The sequence below is a fragment of the Peromyscus leucopus genome, chromosome X (genome assembly GCF_004664715.2).
Source record: "Peromyscus leucopus breed LL Stock chromosome X, UCI_PerLeu_2.1, whole genome shotgun sequence".
NCBI lineage: Eukaryota > Metazoa > Chordata > Mammalia > Rodentia > Cricetidae > Peromyscus > Peromyscus leucopus.
The window spans coordinates 67,835,668-67,855,678 of record NC_051083.1 but is presented as its reverse complement, the minus strand read 5'-3'; the positions used below and the strand labels follow the sequence as shown (position 1 = coordinate 67,855,678).

The 20,011-nt window shown below is 34.6% G+C and overlaps 1 protein-coding gene across 1 annotated transcript in view; it reads left to right on the top strand.

Annotated features, from left to right (window-relative positions):
- The window catches only part of Brwd3 (bromodomain and WD repeat domain containing 3), a 108,993-nt gene that overhangs the window by 69,064 nt on the left and 19,918 nt on the right, over window positions 1-20,011 (top strand). The window contains exons 19-31 of the mRNA XM_028855991.2: window positions 553-736; window positions 2,247-2,340; window positions 5,232-5,381; window positions 6,302-6,378; window positions 7,034-7,202; window positions 8,533-8,646; window positions 14,078-14,185; window positions 16,470-16,594; window positions 17,358-17,440; window positions 18,212-18,323; window positions 18,700-18,761; window positions 18,866-19,021; window positions 19,635-19,755. Of these exons, the coding sequence (XP_028711824.1) occupies window positions 553-736; window positions 2,247-2,340; window positions 5,232-5,381; window positions 6,302-6,378; window positions 7,034-7,202; window positions 8,533-8,646; window positions 14,078-14,185; window positions 16,470-16,594; window positions 17,358-17,440; window positions 18,212-18,323; window positions 18,700-18,761; window positions 18,866-19,021; window positions 19,635-19,755 (1,555 nt within the window). The remainder of the gene's footprint in view (window positions 1-552; window positions 737-2,246; window positions 2,341-5,231; window positions 5,382-6,301; window positions 6,379-7,033; window positions 7,203-8,532; window positions 8,647-14,077; window positions 14,186-16,469; window positions 16,595-17,357; window positions 17,441-18,211; window positions 18,324-18,699; window positions 18,762-18,865; window positions 19,022-19,634; window positions 19,756-20,011) is intronic.

The window sequence follows — 20,011 nt, the reverse complement described above, 5'->3', positions numbered from 1 at the left end:
GACTGAGCTATCTCCCGAGTGTCTGCTTGTACTTTTCACACACTCACTTAGTTTACTGAGAAATGTCCTAATTAAGTAAACAAAGATAGATAGAATTAAGATTTTTTTTAAAGGTGCAACTTAAACTATTATTAATACATACATGTGAATCTTTCAGATCATATTTGGGCATAGTTTTGTATTCTGTATTCAGTCAATGTCTGATAAGCAGTGCTTTGAAAAAAAATGAAAGGAATTGTACAAAATGTCAACATTTATTGAGTATCCCTTATATTTATAACAGTCTAGAAACATGAAGATGGCACAGAAAAATATAGAACAGGGGCAACAGTTACTTTCATATTTCCAGAAGTCTCTTTAGTTTTTTTTCCCCTCCTCTCCTCTCCTGTAGGGATCAAATCTAGTGTGTCATACATCCTAGGCAAGCAATCTAACACTGTTACAGTGCCAGTCCCAGGCATCCTGTCCTTGAAATTTACATTTTTTTAGAGCTCTAATCTCCAACACTGGTGTCTTTGTTTAGAAAACTGTTTTTCCTTGCTTTTGCTTTAGCTCTGAGTAGTCCAAATATGGACATACCTTCTTCCCCAAATATTGGGCTTCGGCGTAGTGGTCAGATCGAAGGTGTTCGGCAAATGCATAACAATGCTCCTAGGAGCCAAATGGCCACTGAACGAGATCTCATGGCCTGGAGCCGAAGAGTGGTGGTAAATGAACTAAATAATGGAGTCAGTAGGTGAGTTGATATGGTACCCTTCATAAGAAAATTCTAAACTGTATACTTACAAATGAATTATATTATTATTATATATTATTAATAACCAAGATATTCTAATCTAGTTGCATCATGTATTAGTTTTTCCATATTAACTAATTCTAATTAGTTTATGTTGTAACAATTATCATCTTAAATGTGCTCAGCTTTTGATAAATGCTTTGGGAAAAAGTGAAAATGTGAAGCATTATTGCCAGTGCATTAGGTTATCATCTAAGTTAGGGTAAGAATACAAATATTATTCAGAAAGAATTCATAATAGATCATATGTGAACTGAGTAGCATATTTATCACGTATTCCACAGTGACTCCACGAAAAATGATCACCAGCTAAATATTGGAGCAGTTTGAATATGCAATGTAGATGTGCTTAAAAATGTTGTTTAAAAGGTCTTCATTGGTGAAAGGAATTCATTGACATAATTTCAAATCTAGAATCACTATTCCTACTTGTAAAAACTGCCTTTTATTATTATAACAATTATATAATTAATCACAACGAGAAAATGGTTATATGTGTTATATATTAATATATATGAACTATTACAGAGAACATATATAATTCATTTTAACCATACCACCTAGCCAAGTATTTTTAACAAATAGCCCAAAAGTAGCAAAAAATATTTAATTTCCATTTTCCCCTCTGCTTTCTGGTGTAAGTAGGAATCAAGAAAAAAGACATCTAATTTTATGAGTTGCAAGTGCTAGAATAGAGAAAATTAAAAAAAATTCTTATTTAAAAGTAAACATGCCGGGCGGTGGTGGTGCACGCCTTTAATCCCAGCACTCGGGAGGCAGAGCCAGGCAGATCTCTGTGAGTTCGAGGCCAATCTGGGCTACCAAGTGAGTTCCAGGAAAGGCACAAAGCTACACAGAGAAACCCTGTCTCAGAAAACCAAAAAAAAAAAAAAAAAAAAAAAAAAAGTAAACAAGGAAGCAGGGTATTAGATATTTGCAGACTAATATTCATTGCAATGTTATTCAAATGAGCAAGTGGTGGAACAAATCAAAAATAAATCAGTAAATAAACAGATAATCATACAATGGTGTTTATTAGTCCATAATGAAGCCATTCTTGTAACTGCTGAAACGTGAATAAAATTCAAAGCTATCTTGCCAGGTGAAAGAAGACATACACAAAAGGACCAATATTGTGGAACTCCACTTAACATATAATATTTAGAGCAGGCAACTTCATAGACATAACAACAGATATCAGAGGTTTTCAGAGCCTAGAGGAATGAGGAAATGAGAAGTAATTGCTTAATAGGTACAGAATTTATCTTGGGAGTGATGGAAAACTAGTAGGAATAGGTAGTGGTGGTGATTGCAGAACATTGCCACTTTGGTATATAGCTAAAATGACTACAGAGATAAATTTTATATTTTGAAATTGTTCAGTTTTCAGATTTGATGTTTAAACTATTGGATTCTTTTTTGATTATTTTGACCTGCAATATTTTATTAGGGTGCAAGAAGAATGTCGAAATGCAAAAGGTGACCTAGAAATTAGTCTTTATACAGTTGAAAAGAAGAAAAAGCCATCTTATCCTATCCAAAGAGTAAGTTTGCTTTTTCCATGCTTTCTAATCTAATATTCGCAAATAAAAGTTATTTGAAAGGCAACAGTTATCAATCAGGAGGATATTTAAGTTGGTATCTGCTTATAGGATCCTAATTAAACCTCAAATCCATACACATACCTAACTATATAAACATACACACAAACATACATACATGTGCATGGTTATTAACAGAAACATTTAAATAAAAGTTTGTCTTTTAGTGTATATGTATACAAATACTATTTTGATATGGTTAAATACAACTAACTTTTTATTGATCATCAGTCACAATGTAAAGCAAGTGCTAGATTCATTAGATGAGAGATTGACAAGCTCACGAATAAAATCCTGTTTATTTTAGTTAATTACATTTTATTGAAGTATAGCCACATACTCAATTATAGCTTTAGTTGTTTTTATCTTATATATAAAGACAGAATTGAGTAGTTGGAATCAAAATTTTACCTATAAAGCCAGACATTCTGACCTTCTACAGTTTGCTGACCTTACTGCAAACCTATGTATAGCCTACCTAATCATGTAAGCAAAAAAATCTAACAATCCATTGAGATGTACTGGATTCATTTCCTAGTAGACCCTACTATGCAATGAATGGGATACCTGTACTGCACTTGTCCTACTAAGCTTATTAATACTCCTCATTCACCAGTCAAAAGGCATCAAATGGAAACTATTTCTCCCCAGGTTACAACCACTTTGTCGAATATGGTTAATTGGAGACTCTGATGATTTTTCAGTGTTTAAAGGAAAGCTAAGCAATGTATCCTGAATTCTAATTATTTTTTCAATATCAATGAACAAAATTATGGGTAATTTTCATAAATACCTCAAAATATTTGTACGTGATTTTGATACCTGCTTTAAATTTGTATATTGTGGGGTTTTTTTTCTTTTTAGTTTTTAAAATCTCTAATACAAATCTAATCCATGGTTTCTTTTGTTTTGCTTATTTGCCAATTGTCGGTTTATCTGGAAATGCTAGGGTTTAGACTAGTTATATAAGCATTTAGGTATTTAGGCCAGTATTTAGACATTTTCATATACGTTGAAGATGAAAGAAGCCAGACATGGTGGTGCTTATCTCTAATCCCAAAATTCGGGGGCTGAGGTAGAAAGATAATGAGAGTTTGAGGTCACTCTGGATAACATATAAGAAAAAGAAAGTGGCCCTTCAAGACTATAAGAGTTTTAAACTTACTCCCAATGACATATTAAAGCTGTAGCTTTGCTGTGTGATATTATCAACAATAATGTTTTATACTTATATATATATTAGATATTGTAGAAAGGTAGATATTACGTTACATTTTATTTGTTAAAATTAAGTACCTTTTATTAATAGTCTCCTGATGTAACCCTGGCTAGCCTGGAAGGCCTGGTTAGCCTAGACCTTGCTTTATAGACCTAGCTGGCCTTGAACTCAAATAGATTCACCTGCCTTTGTCTCTGACTCCTGAGCACTGGGATCAAAGTATGTTTTAAACCCATATACTGAATTGATATTCTGCCAGCTCTGGGTTAGAATATCAGCTGAACTGCCTGTTACTAAAATTGTCTGTTTTACATTGTTCACAAAGAGTAGAACTAACGTGAGATAGAAGAAGTTGAGTTCCTTGCTTGTTATCTGATTGCATACTTTTGTGCTCAAAAATTGAATTTTTTTCGTTTTGGTTTTGGTTTTTGAGGCAGGGTCTTTCTATATAGCCTCTGCTGGCATAGGAATTACTATGTAGACCATGCTAACCTTGAACACAATGCTCCTTCTGCTTCTTGACTCTTGAATGCTGGAAATACAGGCGTGTGCCATCATGCCAGGCAAGATCTGACAGTACTTTATAAGGGATTTATGTTTAGGGTTAAAGATGACAGCATGTGATGCAGGGCTCTGCAACTGGCTGGAATCTCACTATTTTTGTTGTTGTTACTATTTTTGAGACCATGTCTCATATAGCCCAGGTTTGCCTTGAACATTGTAATTGAAAATGACATTGAACTCCTGAAGTCCATATCTTCTTATTTCAAACTCCTACCTCCATTTACAGGTTTTGGGAGTATAAGTATATGCTACATATCTGATTTGAATACTTTTTATATGTGGATTATTTTGGGTCTTTCATCTTCTATACTTACATAATCTAAAGTTTATTTTATGTTTATTGATTCTCTCTGGGCATTTTTCTACAAGGAAGATGTGCTAAATTGCTTCTAGAAATTATTTTTCTGGGGCCAGAGAGATGGCTCAATAGTTAAGAGCACTGGCTGCTCTTCCAGAGTGCCCAGGTTTGAATACTTGTGAATACTTGTACTCATGCTCACAATCATTTGTAGTGCCCATTTGAGGGCAACCAATGAATGCTCTTTGTGGCTTCCATGGGCACAAGGCATGCATGTGATATACAAACATGCATGGAGGTAAAACACCCATATACATGAAATGAAAAATAAATACGGTCACAGTCTCACTCTGTAGCCCAGGCGGGCCATGAACTTATTGTATTCCTTTTGCTTCAGTTTGCCGAGTGCTGGGATTACAAGTGTGCACAACCATGTAAAGCTGTGTTAAATTGATTTAAAGATCTTTAATAATCCTTAAGAATCTTAAGAATGCTAATCTGGAATGAAAGAAATATAAATGATTAAATCTAATTAGTCATGTTAATGCTTTAACAGACTTTCTTATATTTCTTTTAAATAAATAAAGTACATTTAAGGATTACATTAATTAAAATATAACATGGTTGTTTATTCCTCGTATGGTAATTGTGAATAATGTGCCATCTATAAACTCTAAAGGGGCAAATTCTTGCAACCTAGATATTCAGTTTTGTATTCCTTCTTTTCAAATACATTTTCCTTCTCTTTTACAGAATGATTATCAGCCCAGCTGTGGACGGTCTTTACGGAGAACACAGCGCAAGCGTCAGCATACTTATCTAACACGGTCCAACATAGAGCATAACTCACAGACATCATCTCAAACTTCAGGTGTACAAGAAGATTCAGACAGCTCCTCAGAGGTTAGTTAGAGCTGCTGTTATTTATTTAATGTAAATGTTGTTGTTTTCTCTTTTGTACCATTCATTCAAGTTTACTTTTGAAAGTCACTTGAATAGAAAATTAAGAGGTTTACTCATTAATAAGGCGCATACACGGATTTGGGTATCCTAAATTGAATGTCTTTCCTTAATTCAACCTAAATCCTAACTTCCTCCTAAGATACTATCTTGGCAAGAGTATAGTATATGCCAGAAAAAGTTTGTCTCTGTGACAGTGAGATAAGATAGTGACAGGAAATCTTCCTAGAAATGGAAAGAAATAAGACATAAATAATAGAAATAAGGCCAACAGTCGCAGAAGTGATTCACTCTGTAATTGGCTTGTACATCCATTTTATTTTATTTTATTACCAACTACCTATTCTGGAAGTCATTGAGTGTTGATTTATTTCAGACCTATCATGCCAGTGAACAAAGAGTATGGCAGTTCTTTTCTTCTTCCTCTGTTCCCAATCCTATTGTTCTTTTTACAACTCTATTTTTTAGGTGCACATTGACATTATATAGTACTTTCTTTCTTCTGCTATTCATGGTTCTTAAAGTAATATTTCCTTTTTTCTCCATGAATATCTTGACCTTAAAAGTATACTCACATAATATTTTTAAAACTTTTTAGTATTTAAGAAGGCTATAAGTATTTTGAGATTTGAACAGTTTTTTAAAGAAATAAAAATGTTTTATATCAATAAATAGTATAATACCAGACCTTGTAATATAGCCAGTAGGTTTGTTTGTAAATTTGAGATCTATGTCGAAAATAATTATGTGTATTCGAACTAGAATATTTGATGAAGTAATGAAGTGTTATAAATCAAATAGTTTTTTCTGTATTACACCAGCTGCTCCGAACATCTATCTGAATTGCTGTCTCTTTCCTCTAGGAAGATGAAACTATTGGTACAAGTGATGCTTCTGTGGAAGACCCTGTGATTGAGTGGCAAAGTGAAAGTTCCTCCAGGTACTTTTAATTGACCCCAAATTAGTCAACATTTCATATGAAGTTACGATTTTGTAGGAATTTGATAAAGCCATAGATAATAGTATCATGTAATAGAAAAAGTTCTGAGTTTGAAACCTATGTACCATTTATTTCTTCATGACTCCAGGACTTTCTCTGGATATAACTATAGAGGTTTGTTTCCTTTATGTATAAAATAAGCTTTTTTAAGATTTATGATTCTGCTTCTTTGCAGATTTGTGTAATTATTTCAGGTTTTGGTCTTTTGAGATAGAGTATTATTATGTAACTCTGGCTGTCCTTGGACTCACTATGTAGACCAAGCTGGCCTCAAACTCACAGCAATCCTGCCTGCCTTTGGGATTAAAGGCATGCACCACCATTCCCAGCTTTTATTTAAGTTTTAAAACTGTATCTCTTTCATCATTTCAGCAATAGGATTGATTATGTTTATTTTTAGGCTGTTTTGTGTTTCCAACAGGGATTTTAAATCCTGTTATAGTAAATTAAGTGTTTTTATTCAAGAAGCATTTCATTAAAGTAAAATAGTGATCAAAATTCTGTATTTTCTTCCTTCTTTTTCAGTCCTTGTCATGTAAGTGCTCTTCGATAACGAAATGATCACTTTTCCATTATAATTTTGATTTATTTACAGTGATTCATCAAGTGAATATTCCGATTGGACGGCAGATGCTGGGATAAATTTGCAGCCTCCCAAAAGACAAACGAGACAGGCAACACAGAAAATATACAGCAGCTCCGAAGATGAAAATGTGAAGTCTTTGGAAGAGAGGCAGAAGAAACCTAAACAGACTAGAAAGAAGGTTTGTAATATAGAAATTGTTTATATTTGCCATGGTTTTCCTTTTTGCCTTTGATATTTGAATATTTAATAGTGACGTGCTTTTTCTCTAAAAATTACATTGTCTTAGAAGCCAATTAAATAAAATTTTAATTGACTTGAAAGAATTATTTTTAATTTCTTATTATCAAAGGTAACAGTTAAATGTCATCATTATAATATGTTATTATAGAACATTGACCATTGCTTGTTAAAATGTAGCAGAGTTCCACAAGAATAAGCCATTAATAATATAAAATGATTATTCTTGTCATTACACAATTATAAATTTGTATTCCTATGTACATTTTATAGAATAGAAGAGTTTGATGAATTTGTATTTTATTTTACCCCATTATCCTTCCTTTCCACCACCATAATTTAATTTAGGGGACATAATACTTGAATCTACATAGTTCTTTGAATTTGATAGTTTAAGTTTACATGTTAATGTTGTGACAAGAATATGCTGTTTCTATACTTTCTATTTTAAAAGAATTGGAATTGGTGTTCTCTAGAACACCAGAAAAAAAAAATCTGTGTATCTAAATGGAAAATGGCTGATTCCATTAACATGAGCTCTGCAAATTCTTATACAAAATTTAAAAGACATTAATAAACTAATATAATAATCCTCTTAGTATTCGTAAATACCAGTACTAGGGTTTGAACCTACTGCTTCACACACTACCACTGAGGTATATATACCAGGTCTTTTATGTACTTTTTCATTTTTTAGACAGAATCCCAAGTTGCTTGGGCTGGACTTGCGCATTCTTCTGTCCCAGCTTCCTGAATATCTGGGATTACAGACCTGCAATGTCTGCTCCATCTTATATTCTTTTTTTTTTTTTTTTTTTTTTTTTTTTTGGTTTTTCGAGACAGGGTTATCCTGTGTAGCTTTGTGCCTTTCCTGGAACTCACTTGGTAGCCCAGGTGGGCCTTGAACTCACGGAGATCCGCCTGGCTCTGCCTCCCGAGTGCTGGGATTAAAGGCGTGCGCCACCACCGCCCGTACCATCTTATATTCTTAATAGTCACTATTGTATTACTATTGTTTGAGTTGCTGTGGTCTAGAAACATGAAGAGGATAAAAATGTGTTATTTTTAGATGGCAATATAATGTCAAGCTATTATCTGGGATCCGTTCCTATTGGATATGTTTAAAAATTAAGTATTTTCAATGTGAATTAAACGTGCTATTTTAAATAATTTTTTTCCTTTGTTTTTCATACTACTATTCATGAGTTTGTACTTATGAACTATTGTTATAAATATTGTAATTGGGTTTTTTTAAATTTGTTTTGTTTCAGAAAGGAGGACTTGTTTCTATGGCAGGCGAACCCAATGAAGAATGGTTTGCCCCTCAATGGATCTTGGATACCATACCACGGCGTTCTCCATTCGTACCACAGATGGGAGATGAGGTACTTGTTGCTCAATAAAAATCATTTTGCTTCAAGAACACTGCTGGGCTGGAGAGATGGCTCAGCAGTTAAGAGCACTGACTGTTCTTCCAGAGGACCTAGGTTTGATTCCCAGCAACCCACATGGCAGCTCACAACTGTCTGTGACTCCAGTTCCAAAGAATCTAATGCCCTCTTTTGGCCATGGTGGGCACCAGGCATACACCTGGTGCACAGACATTCACACAGGCACATAAAGTAAAATAAAGAAACAATAACAGAAAAAAAAATTTTAAGAAAAGAAACAATTAACATTGCCATGCAGTGGTGGCACACACCTTTAATCCCAGCACTTGGGAAGCAGAGGCAGGCGGATCTGTGTGAGTTTGAAGACAGCCTGATCTACAGAATGAGTGCCAGGACAGTCAGGACTGTTACAGAGAGAAACCCTGTCTCGAAAAACTAAAACAACAAACAAAAGAATAATTAACATTATTCAATCTTGGTGTCTTATATTGGTTTTAATTTTTAACTTGATTTCTTATTGAGTATGTGTGCATAGTTGAGGGGAACACAAGTACAGAGCACAGATGGAAGTAGAGGACAGCTCTGTGGAATCATTTCTCTTTCTTCCTTTTACATGGGTTCCAGGAATTCAAGTGCTTTTAATGACTGAACCATCTTGCCAGCTCCAGGAAATTCATATTGTAATTCTGTTGTAACTATATATGTACTCTTTGTGTCTTTGGTCAACTGTGTATTTTTTTTTTTTTTTTTTTTTTTTTTTTTTTGGTTTTTCGCGACAGGGTTTCTCTGTGTAGCTTTGCGCCTTTCCTGGAACTCACTCTGTAGTCCAGGCTGGCCTCGAACTCACAGAGATCCGCCTGCCTCTGCCTCCCGAGTGCTGGGATTAAAGGCGTGCACCACCACCGCCCAGCTGTGTGTATTTCTTGAGGAACAGTGACTCAAAATAATTAATTTTGCATCCTTCGTTAGGGGTTTGATATTATGGAGTCAACATAGTAGATGCTAGGTTAACATGGAGTTAAATTTATTTATGGTTGATTTCTAAAGTTATGAAAAGAGTTGATTTTAATTGTAATTTTGTAGAAATGAGTGGTACTTTGAGTCCTCATTCAAGAACTAATACTGTTTAAAAAATTCAGCCTGATAGAAAGTATGCTAAGGCAGGTATGTCCAATCCAGAAGATCTATGAATGTGGTCCAACCCATTTGTATATAATATTACACTGCAAGATCAAAAAGTTGAATCCCTGTGCTATAGAATAATTACTGAATCTGTGATTGAAGAAACGCAGATACTCATTTATAATTAGGCATAAAAAAATCTAATATAATATTATCCAGTAGAAACTTTTAGTATCTTAGTGGAATTATGGTTACCTTGGAATGTCCTTCCTCTAGTTTAGACTGTTTTGTCTGATGCATTGACTGACCAAATATTTAAGCCTTTTTTGTGTGTGCTGGGGATTGAACCTAGGGCTGATCCATACTAGGCATTTGTACCATTCTGTTGTACTCTCAGCCCCTGCACACCATTTTTAATTCAGAATTAACCATAGGAATGTGAAATTGTCATTTCAATAAGTGACAGAAAAAAAAAAAACAAGTAAATAATGAGACCAAATACAAATTTGACCTAATTTTCTCCTAAAGAGATCTTGTAGCAGAGACAGCTATCAAATAACATTATGAATAAGCTATCTTTTGCTTATTTTGTTTAGGCATTATTAAAATGTTCCCTTTTGGTGTATGTTGGACTTTTGGTTATTGCTAGTTTACATTACTATGCTAATAAGTTTCTGATGATTAATGCTGTGTTATAAAACTTAAAAAGCCTTAAAATTTTTGACAAAACTGAAATCATAATTTATTATATTTAATGCCTATTTGGAGACATATGAGGTCTGTGGTAAAGTTGAATTAATTGTAGAGGACTTCATGGAAGAAAATAAGCCTCTGTATCCTCTGTATACTTCTAAAGTCTGATGAGACCCTTCTCTCCACTTCATGACCATGTCTGTCAGTTCATGCCTTGATGGAATCACTGTCCTTGTGTTTTATTAAACTGATTACATCATATGCTTCAAGCTTATGTATTAGGCTATGACAGTTCTTTGGAGGAATGGAGAAACTATTGTAGTGAATCCAACAGTTACATAGCAATTTGAGGATGTTTTTTAAAAGATCTCATAAAGGCACAAATGTCTTAATTACAGCATTACTTAGTACTTTGTCTAGCTGTTAAGCCCTTGTTATTTTGCTTAGAATAACCTTACTGATAAGTGATTGTTTCTCAAAATGCCTCTTAAAGGTCTAACTCAAATGCCAAATTCTGGTTTGACTATACCTACTCATACTTCTGTATGAGTTTTCATACCTATATTGTGTGTGTGATTGTGTATGTGTTATACTACTTTCCCTTTAAAGGAAAATATTATATTTTAATACCTTATGATAGCATCTTTGTGCGATTTTGTCAATATTGAGTATTAAAGTGAATATATAGTAATGTCCTTAGTTTGCATTTTAACTCCTATGATTTTTTTTTGGTGGGGGGGTCGAGACAGGGTTTCTCTGTAGCTTTGGTGCCTGTCCTAGACTATCTCTGTAGACCAGGCTGGCCTCGAACTCACAGAGATCCACCTGTCTCTGCCTCCCGAGTGCTGGGATTACAGGCGTGCATCACCACCACTAGGCTCCTATGATTTTTATTTACTAATATTTAAATATTTTCAATTTCTATGTAGGTTTTTTGTTTTCTTGTTTTTTTTTTTTTTTTTTTTTTTTTTTTTTTTTTTTTTTTTTAGATAGGGTTTCTCTGTGTAGCCCTGGTTGTACTGGAACTCTCTTTGTAGATCAGGCTGGCCTCGAACTAACAGAGATCCATCTACCTCTTCCTTCAGAGTGCTGAGATTAAAGGCGTGCACCACCACTGCCCCACTCTTTATGTAGGTTTTGATTGATAGAGTTGATAGAGTATGCTCATGTATTTTTTTGGCTTTATATAATAGGAATTTATTCTCCCAAACCATTTTGAAAGGTAAAAATATTATAATGAGGCCTTGGCAGAACTGTGTTCTCTCCCAAATCTTTAAGGCTGAATCCTTCCCCACCTCCCCTACCTTTTGGTAGTTCTCAGAATCATTGGTGTTTGTCAACACGTGGCCCCAGTACTTCATTTTCTATCCTACCTTCATGAGGCAGTCTTCCCTCTAATTCTCTCGGCATCCTGCTTTCTATCTTCTCATCTGTACAGTCATTTAGGGTGTACATACATCTGCAGTGCACTCATATACTCTTAAATTGATTATATCTCCAAAGATAGTATTTTCCAAGTAAGGTCACACTCACAAGTGTGCGTGTGTCTGTGTGTGTTTGGGTACAGTGTTCACCTGCATTTGAGAATTGAGAACTGAAAACTTAGGAGCATTTCATTGAAGGTAAGGAGAAGGGAACTTACCTTACTTAAGTGCCACCACTGTGGCAGTAAGACCAAGGGGTCCAGAGGGGACCTATGGCTCCTTCATTCTCAGATAGTAATGTCAGCAGCATACCTAAATTAACCACAATGCTGTATCCACAGTCTGATGCCTCCTTTATGTGCTCACTTGATAGCATTTGTGATTGGGAAATACCCTTTTGCTTTCTACATATATAACTTACAGTAGGAGTTCTGTCTTACAGGAATGCTATGAGGATTGGTTAGCATACTGTATGTGAAGCATAGTCTCTTACATGAGAGCAAATAGAAAGAGTAGCTGTTATTATTACCATTTGGCCATTGCTACATGGTATAAAGTATTTGAGGCATGTCACAGTGTGTCTTATTTACAGATGAGATGGCAGATGTAGACGAATTGCTAAATGGTCTCATTAAATAAAAAACACAGAGCCAGATATAGAGGTAAAAACCTGAGAGATCAGGGAAATAGGAAAAGCCACAAGCTAACCTTACCTCAACAGCTCTGTAGCTTCCAAAGAGGGAGCTACTTCCTGTCTACCCATGCCTAGAGACCTTGCTGTTCTGCCATCTGATTTGCTCTCTCTGTCTAGCAACATCACTTCCTCTTCCTGCCCAGCTCTATTACTTCCTGTCTGTCTGTACAGACCTCTAGACCTCCATGGTTAACCAGTGTTGGAATTTAAGGCCTGTGCCATGCCTGGCTCTGTTCCCAGTGTGGCTTTAAACTCAGAGATCTAGACTGATACCTGCCTGCCAAGTGATAGGATTAAAGGTGTGTGTTACCATTGCCTGACTTCTGTATAGTGGCTGCCATTTTCTTCTGATCCCTCAGATAAATTTTATTGGGGGACACAGTATATTGGGGGACAAAGTACATTACCACAGGCAGAGAATTGCCCAGATTTGCACATAATTGGTACAGAACTTTCAGAACCACAGCATCTCATGCTTTTATGAGAACTGGTTTACAGGACTCCACTAAAGATGAGAAATTGAATTCCTTGGGTTATCTTGCTCATACCTCATTGTGTATTTTAAACTCTCCTAATATGGTATTTCATTTTACCTTATTCTATTTGTTTATATCTGTCAACATTCTGAAACCACTGAGGAAAAGAAACTTTCCTCAATAAATGTAGACAGTAGTAGTAAATACTATCTTTTAACAAACTGAAATGTCTTACGAAACGCTTGAATTCTTTCTGTGCCCAGCTAGTGCTGACATAAACTCTTGCAATAGAACACTGTCAATTTGTCTTCATATCAATACTGTATGCAGTCGTTTTCCCAGGTGCTTCACACTGAAGAGAAAAAATCATGGCTGTACACAAAACTGGTTGCATTTCCAAGAATTGTTTAAGCTTATAAGTAGCATTCTAAATAGCTACAATTGAAATTATCATTGAATGTAATAGCTTTCCCTATGGCACTTTCATGAATGCTTGGTTTGGGTTGATTCTCCCACTCTTCATCATCTGCATCTTCGTGCCCCAGTTCTCCTCTTGTACCCTTCCACTTTTAGCCTGTTCTACTTTAATGTCACAGGTGTTCTATTGCCCTCCCCTCCCCTGACCTTGAAACCTCTTTTTCCCCCTCTCATAGACCTCTCTTTTCTTCAGTTGACTTTTGCAGCTGCTTGGGAGGGTTTGGGGATTAAGTTGCTTTAAGCTTCTTTTTTCTTCTCAGTTTCATGGGTATTTTGATGGTATTTATTGTATTTGCAAAATTAATTGAAGCATGGTATTTTGTAGACTGGATAATATATAGTTCTTAAAATTTGTGCATTGTGAAACTTGGCACAGGGTTAGATAGACATGAGTGTTGAATGAACTTCATTTGACCAGGAAAAGTTTTTAGAAATTGTAATTATTTTATGTAAATGGAAGAGGATGTTTAGACAGTATATATTGGGAAGTGTAGAGTTAAAATAAATATGACTGTGTAATACATTGTTTTCTGTTTTAGCTTATTTATTTTAGGCAAGGACATGAAGCATATGTGAGAGCTGTAAGGAAATCAAAAATATATAGTGTTAATTTACAAAAACAGCCATGGAACAAAATGGATCTCAGGGTGAGTTTGCCTAATGGACTAGGATATAATCAAAGGGTTTGGGGATTAAGTTGCTTTAAGCTTTTTTCTTCTCAGTTTCATGGGTATTTTGATGGTATTTATTGTATTTGCAAAATTAATTGAGGCATGGTATTTTGTAGACTGGATAATATAGAGTTCTTAAAATTTGTATGCTAGGGTATAGTGATTTATACCTATGATCCCAGTTATTGGGAAGCTGAAGCAGAATTGCTGAGAAGTGAAGCCAGTATGGACTGCATGGCAAATTCCAAACCTTCCTAGGCTATAGTGTGAGACTCAGTGTCAGAGAAAACAAACTGGAACACTATTTTCAAAAAACATTTTATAGGGTTAGAGAGATGGCTCAGTGGTTAAAAGCACTTGCTGAGAACCTGGATTCAGTTCCCAGCACCCACATGGCGGCTCATAACCATCTGTAACTACAGTTCCAGGGGATCTGATGTTCCCTTCTGGCCTCCCCAGGCACCAGGCACTCACATGGTATTCGTACATACGTGCAAGCAAAGCAATCATACACATAAAATAAATCATTAAACAATTCTTATGCTGTGTATTATCTTGTTTGTCCTACTTTCTGTAAGCTTTGGGTCCTCATGTTGTTACCATTTCTCAACTACAGTAAAGCAGATATTCCTTAGTTTAAATAGTTTCCCTATCAGCAATTGAGTACATTCCAGAGTAAACTCTGTGTACTACAGACATTCTCAAGGTTCTGGTAGTTTTTAGATAGGTTAAATAACATAAACTACAAGAAACGTAAAGACTTGTATTCTGTGGAATCATCTCTGTTGATGTAATACCCACATTGCTTTATAACATCAACTAAAACAGAGTTATTACTGTTGAGGAATTTTGTCATTTATTCTTTCTCATACATAAAATATGTATAGGCAGGCATAAGTATGTATTCCTATTTGAGTTTTATTTTTTTTTTCTGACTTAGAGAAAAACAAAGGGCAGTTTTACTATGATTTTATATGGAAAATTAAGAGTTGCTGTTTGTTTATCTTGAAGATAAAAGATATTCAAGTAGATATTTAGACATTTGCAGATAAAATATTAATGTTTTAAGGTGTTAAAATATCCTGTCAAATCATGATCATGATCATCTCTATTGCCTGCTCATCTATTTAGAATCAGATGAGAATTGAGTACTCTTCTAGAACCAAGGGAATGGATAAGATTTAATAACGTCTTATTTCTAATCACAGCTCTGTGGTTCTAGGAAATTATTCAGGGATAGTATGTGTAAGATATAAGAGCATGGGATTTGGAGTAAGACCTGAATTTCAGCCCTAGCTCTCCCATATGCTGATGTATACTATATCCAGGAAGATTAGTTTTTTTTTTCTTATTTCTTAAATGTGATCAATAAACTGTAAGATTGTGACATAATGCTCTGTCTAAAAATCTGTCATCTCAAATAAATGTACATATAAATCTGTATGATTATTTATTAATTTTGCTAATAGGGTGGGTGTTTTTTTAACTAGACAGTATCACAGTCCCCGTAAAGTTTGATATTTTTTAGTAATTTTTCTAATTTTTGAGATTATAATATAATTACATCATTTTCCCTTCTCTTCTTGTCAAACCCTGTTGTGTACCCCCTTGCTCTCTTTCAAATTTCTGACCCCTTTCTTTAATTGCTGTGAATATATATGTGTATATGTATATACATATATATATATATGTATGTATGTATATACAATCTGCTTAGTTTGTATGTTATATGTGTATATTTCAGGGCTGACCATTTGGAATTAGAGGTATCCTATGTGCACATAATTGATGTGCTCTTCCCTGAGAAGACTATTTCTCCCACTCTTAATTGCCTGTAGTTCTTTTTCCAGGGTTGAGGGCTGTTCAATAATATTAAGGTTCAACTTAATGTAGTTCCTACCATTTGATGAATAGTCACATGATTTTTTGATTCAACAAGTTATAGTGGTTTTTTTTGTATATATTTAACATTAATAAAGAAAGAGGCCAGCAGTTTGAGAGTGGGAGGGACTTGGGAGGGGCTGAGGGAAGAAGAAAAAGGGGAGGAATTAGTGAATTAAATTTTAATTAAAAATGAAAAAATAGAAGTAAAATACCTTTAAATAAAAAAAAACCTTCATAATTGCAACTGTTACTATATTAGACACTAAATAACATTTTAGTATTCAGAGAATTCTTAAATTATTCAGGTAATAATGAAATGTATTAATAAAAGGTAGTCATTTATAGAAAAATAATGTATTGATGCTTCCATGAATAGGAGCAAGAATTTGTTAAGATTGTAGGAATCAAATATGAGGTTGGACCACCCACGCTCTGCTGCTTGAAACTTGCATTTTTGGACCCCATTTCAGGCAAAATGACTGGAGAGTCTTTTTCTATTAAGTAAGTAGTTGTTTCTGATTCTATGTTTGTTTGTATGACTTTTAATACATTGTTACTAATGTATTTAATATTCAGTTCAGAGCTCAAAAGCACTGGGAGGGGAAATACTGTAGCACTTCTATGTAGTTTGGAATTCCAAAGATCTGAGGTTAGTTCTTGGTTTGTTGCTCTGTATAATGTATGATATGAATGGATGAAAACTGATCCCATGAGCAAAGCAGGTTACTTAATCTGCTCATATAAAATGGACATGCCTAAATGCTGACACTTTCTTTAGAATTGTAGGAAATCAGACAGATGTTTATATAGTATGTTTGAGACATAGTAGTTGGTGGTGTTTTTGTTAATAATAATAGAGATAATAAGTACATAACTATTTGTGGGATTTAAATTTAAAATTGAAGGGAATGAAAAAAATATAAATCCATATTTTTTTGAGGCAGGATCTCATTTTGCAGCCCTGGCTAGTCTTGCAGTTTCAAGATCCACCTGCCTCTGCTTTCCAAGTGCCAAGGGTAATGGTGTGTGCCACCACACCTGCTGATCCGTTTTTTTTTAATTTTGATGAAGATCTTCATATTAAATTTTTAAAGCCTTTATTCATATCTTTATTATTTAAGTAAAGGCATTTTTGGAAACCATGGCGTTTACAAAATTTTGCTTAATGACATCTTTGTCAAATATTTATCCTTGGAAATGGAGCAAGTGATAAATACTATTATATTACAGTATTAAGTGCTACTGTGCTTTATTTTCTGTGTAGGTATCATGACATGCCAGATGTCATTGATTTCCTTGTGTTACATCAGTTTTATAATGAAGCCAAAGAAAGGAACTGGCAGATTGGTAAGTATAAATTGTCACTCATAATTACTAAGCTTGAAGTACAGTATTAACCCTGGTTTAACAAAAGGAAATTAGTTTAACATTTAACTGAACAAAGAAGTCAAATTTATAAGGCGAACAAATAAATTAAACATAATGTCAAGTAACTGATTTTTTTTTTTACAAACAGTTCACCCTTGTACCTCATTTCACACTATATGGTTTTACTTGCCTATGTCCAGTTGTAATTTAAAGATATAAAATGGAAAATATCAAAAATAATAACTCAAAATTTTTTTTTCCTCATTCTGCATACTATAATGCATTCGTGCACCATCACATTCCTTTTTACCTGGGATGCCAGTTTTTCCAGCAAACATGCTGAACCCACCTTTACTTCTCAGCTGTGTCTTCCCAATGCTCTGGATATTATAGTGCTTAAATTCCAGTACTTAATTATGTCATAGCCTAATATGTGGCAATGCCTACATTATTCACCACACTTCATCTCACTGTACCAGCTCCCATCACCACAAAAAGAAAGGGTGAATATAATACAATAGACTACTTTAAGAAAAACCATAGCACAAGCTTTTATTACATTATATTATATTTTAATTGTTGTTTTATTATAGCATACAACTTCTAATCTCTTACTATGCCAGATTTATCAAATTGACCATAGTTGTGTGTGAAAATGCTAAACACAAGCTACTTCTGTATTCAAAACTATGTAAGCATTTGAGTGGGAATAGTGCTCATTTTGTTTTAATTGTCTTAAATTCCTTACAGGTGATAGATTCCGCAGTATAATAGATGATGCCTGGTGGTTTGGAACTGTGGAAAGTCAGCAACCTTTTCAGCCAGAATATCCTGATAGCTCTTTCCAGTGTTACAGTGTTCAGTAAGTATAGCTCATTTGTGACTCTGATAAATACTAAGTGTCCTACAATATCAATTTTTCACCTGAAATTCGTTTTCCAAATAGATCATTGTAGTCTTTCCTGTGGATTAATTTTAGATATATTCTTGATTACAGCATCAGCAAAGAAGCAAGGCTACTCTAAAAGAGTGGGCTTCTGTCTTCTTAGCTTTCTATTGGTGTAGCATATTTTCTCTGTCAGTGGCTTATTACTATCTTCATATAAGCAGAGTTGTACTGTCCTGAGTACTATGTTGCTTTTTTCTAAATTTCACCCTCAAGAAATCATGCAAATTGTGTTACTGCATGAAAGGCAATGCTTGGGAATCTGATTTGCATCTTCTTCTTTTGTTGATAGCTGGGACAATAATGAAAGAGAAAAGATGAGCCCCTGGGATATGGAGCCAATTCCAGAAGGAAGTAAATATACCTTTAATAATTAACTATAATTCTTGGGAAAGCAAAATGACAGCAGTCTGATGTTGGAAGCTAATTGTTTTGTAATTTTTTTATTTTGTACCTAGCTGCTTTTCCAGATGAAGTTGGTGCTGGTGTTCCTGTGTCCCAGGAAGAACTGACCGCTTTGCTCTACAAACCCCAGGAAGGAGAGTGGGGGGCTCATTCCAGAGATGAGGAATGTGAACGAGTTATTCAGGGCATCAACCACCTTCTTTCCCTGGGTATGGGGAATGAAAACATTAGTAGCGAAAGAATGGGTGGGGAGCTTGGAAAACCAGCAGAATTTTAAGTTCTACACAAAGAAATATTGTTTATCACAGTACACTTTACATTTAATTCAACAAGCACAGTGATTTTAGTTTAATGTTAACATTTTATGTTTTTGGCTGAAGTAGTTACTAATAAAACTTTTTCATCACTCTGGGGGCCAATAGTGAAGGCAGGCATGTAAGTCTCTTTTTCTTTCTTGAGTCATTTTGGCTCTCTAGCTATTTCCTGAGCCTGACTTTGGAAGGGTTCCTTGGTAAAGACAGTGGGTGAGTAATGTATTTTACCCACATTGATAGCTATATTTTCTAAAATATATCACTGGGAGAAGTTTGGCATTTATTCAGCAAACACATGAAAAACTGAAATTTGGCACATTTCTCATTTAATTTTGTTGCATTTTTTCTAATTTGAACAATATATCATGCATGATTCAAAGATACTATGTCCAAAGAAAAAGTGACATTAATTTATATAATTAGGTATATTGCACTATGTGAATAGTCACTGACAAGAAATGCTGTTCTCTTTAATAGCTGGGTTGGGTTTTTTTGGTGATTTTTGTAGATTTTGCCAGCCCCTTTGCTGTTCCAGTGGATCTCAGTGCCTACCCCTTGTATTGTACTGTAGTTGCTTATCCAACTGACCTCAATACCATCAGACAAAGACTTGAAAACCGCTTCTACAGGTTTGTTTTCTTTTATACTTTATTACAGAAGTCGTAGTTTTATGTTTCTTGTGCCTTTTTAAGATCTGTTTTTTTTTTTATGTCTGATATAGTCATCCAAAAACATGCTCCTAGCATTATCCTTACATTTTATCATACTAGCAGACTAAAAATCTATATGGAAAAGAAGACAGAGTGGAGAACATAAGTAGCACAATTGTGTGAAACACAAAAACTACAGTAAATTTGTTTATTAAATGCAGATTAGGTAGTAATC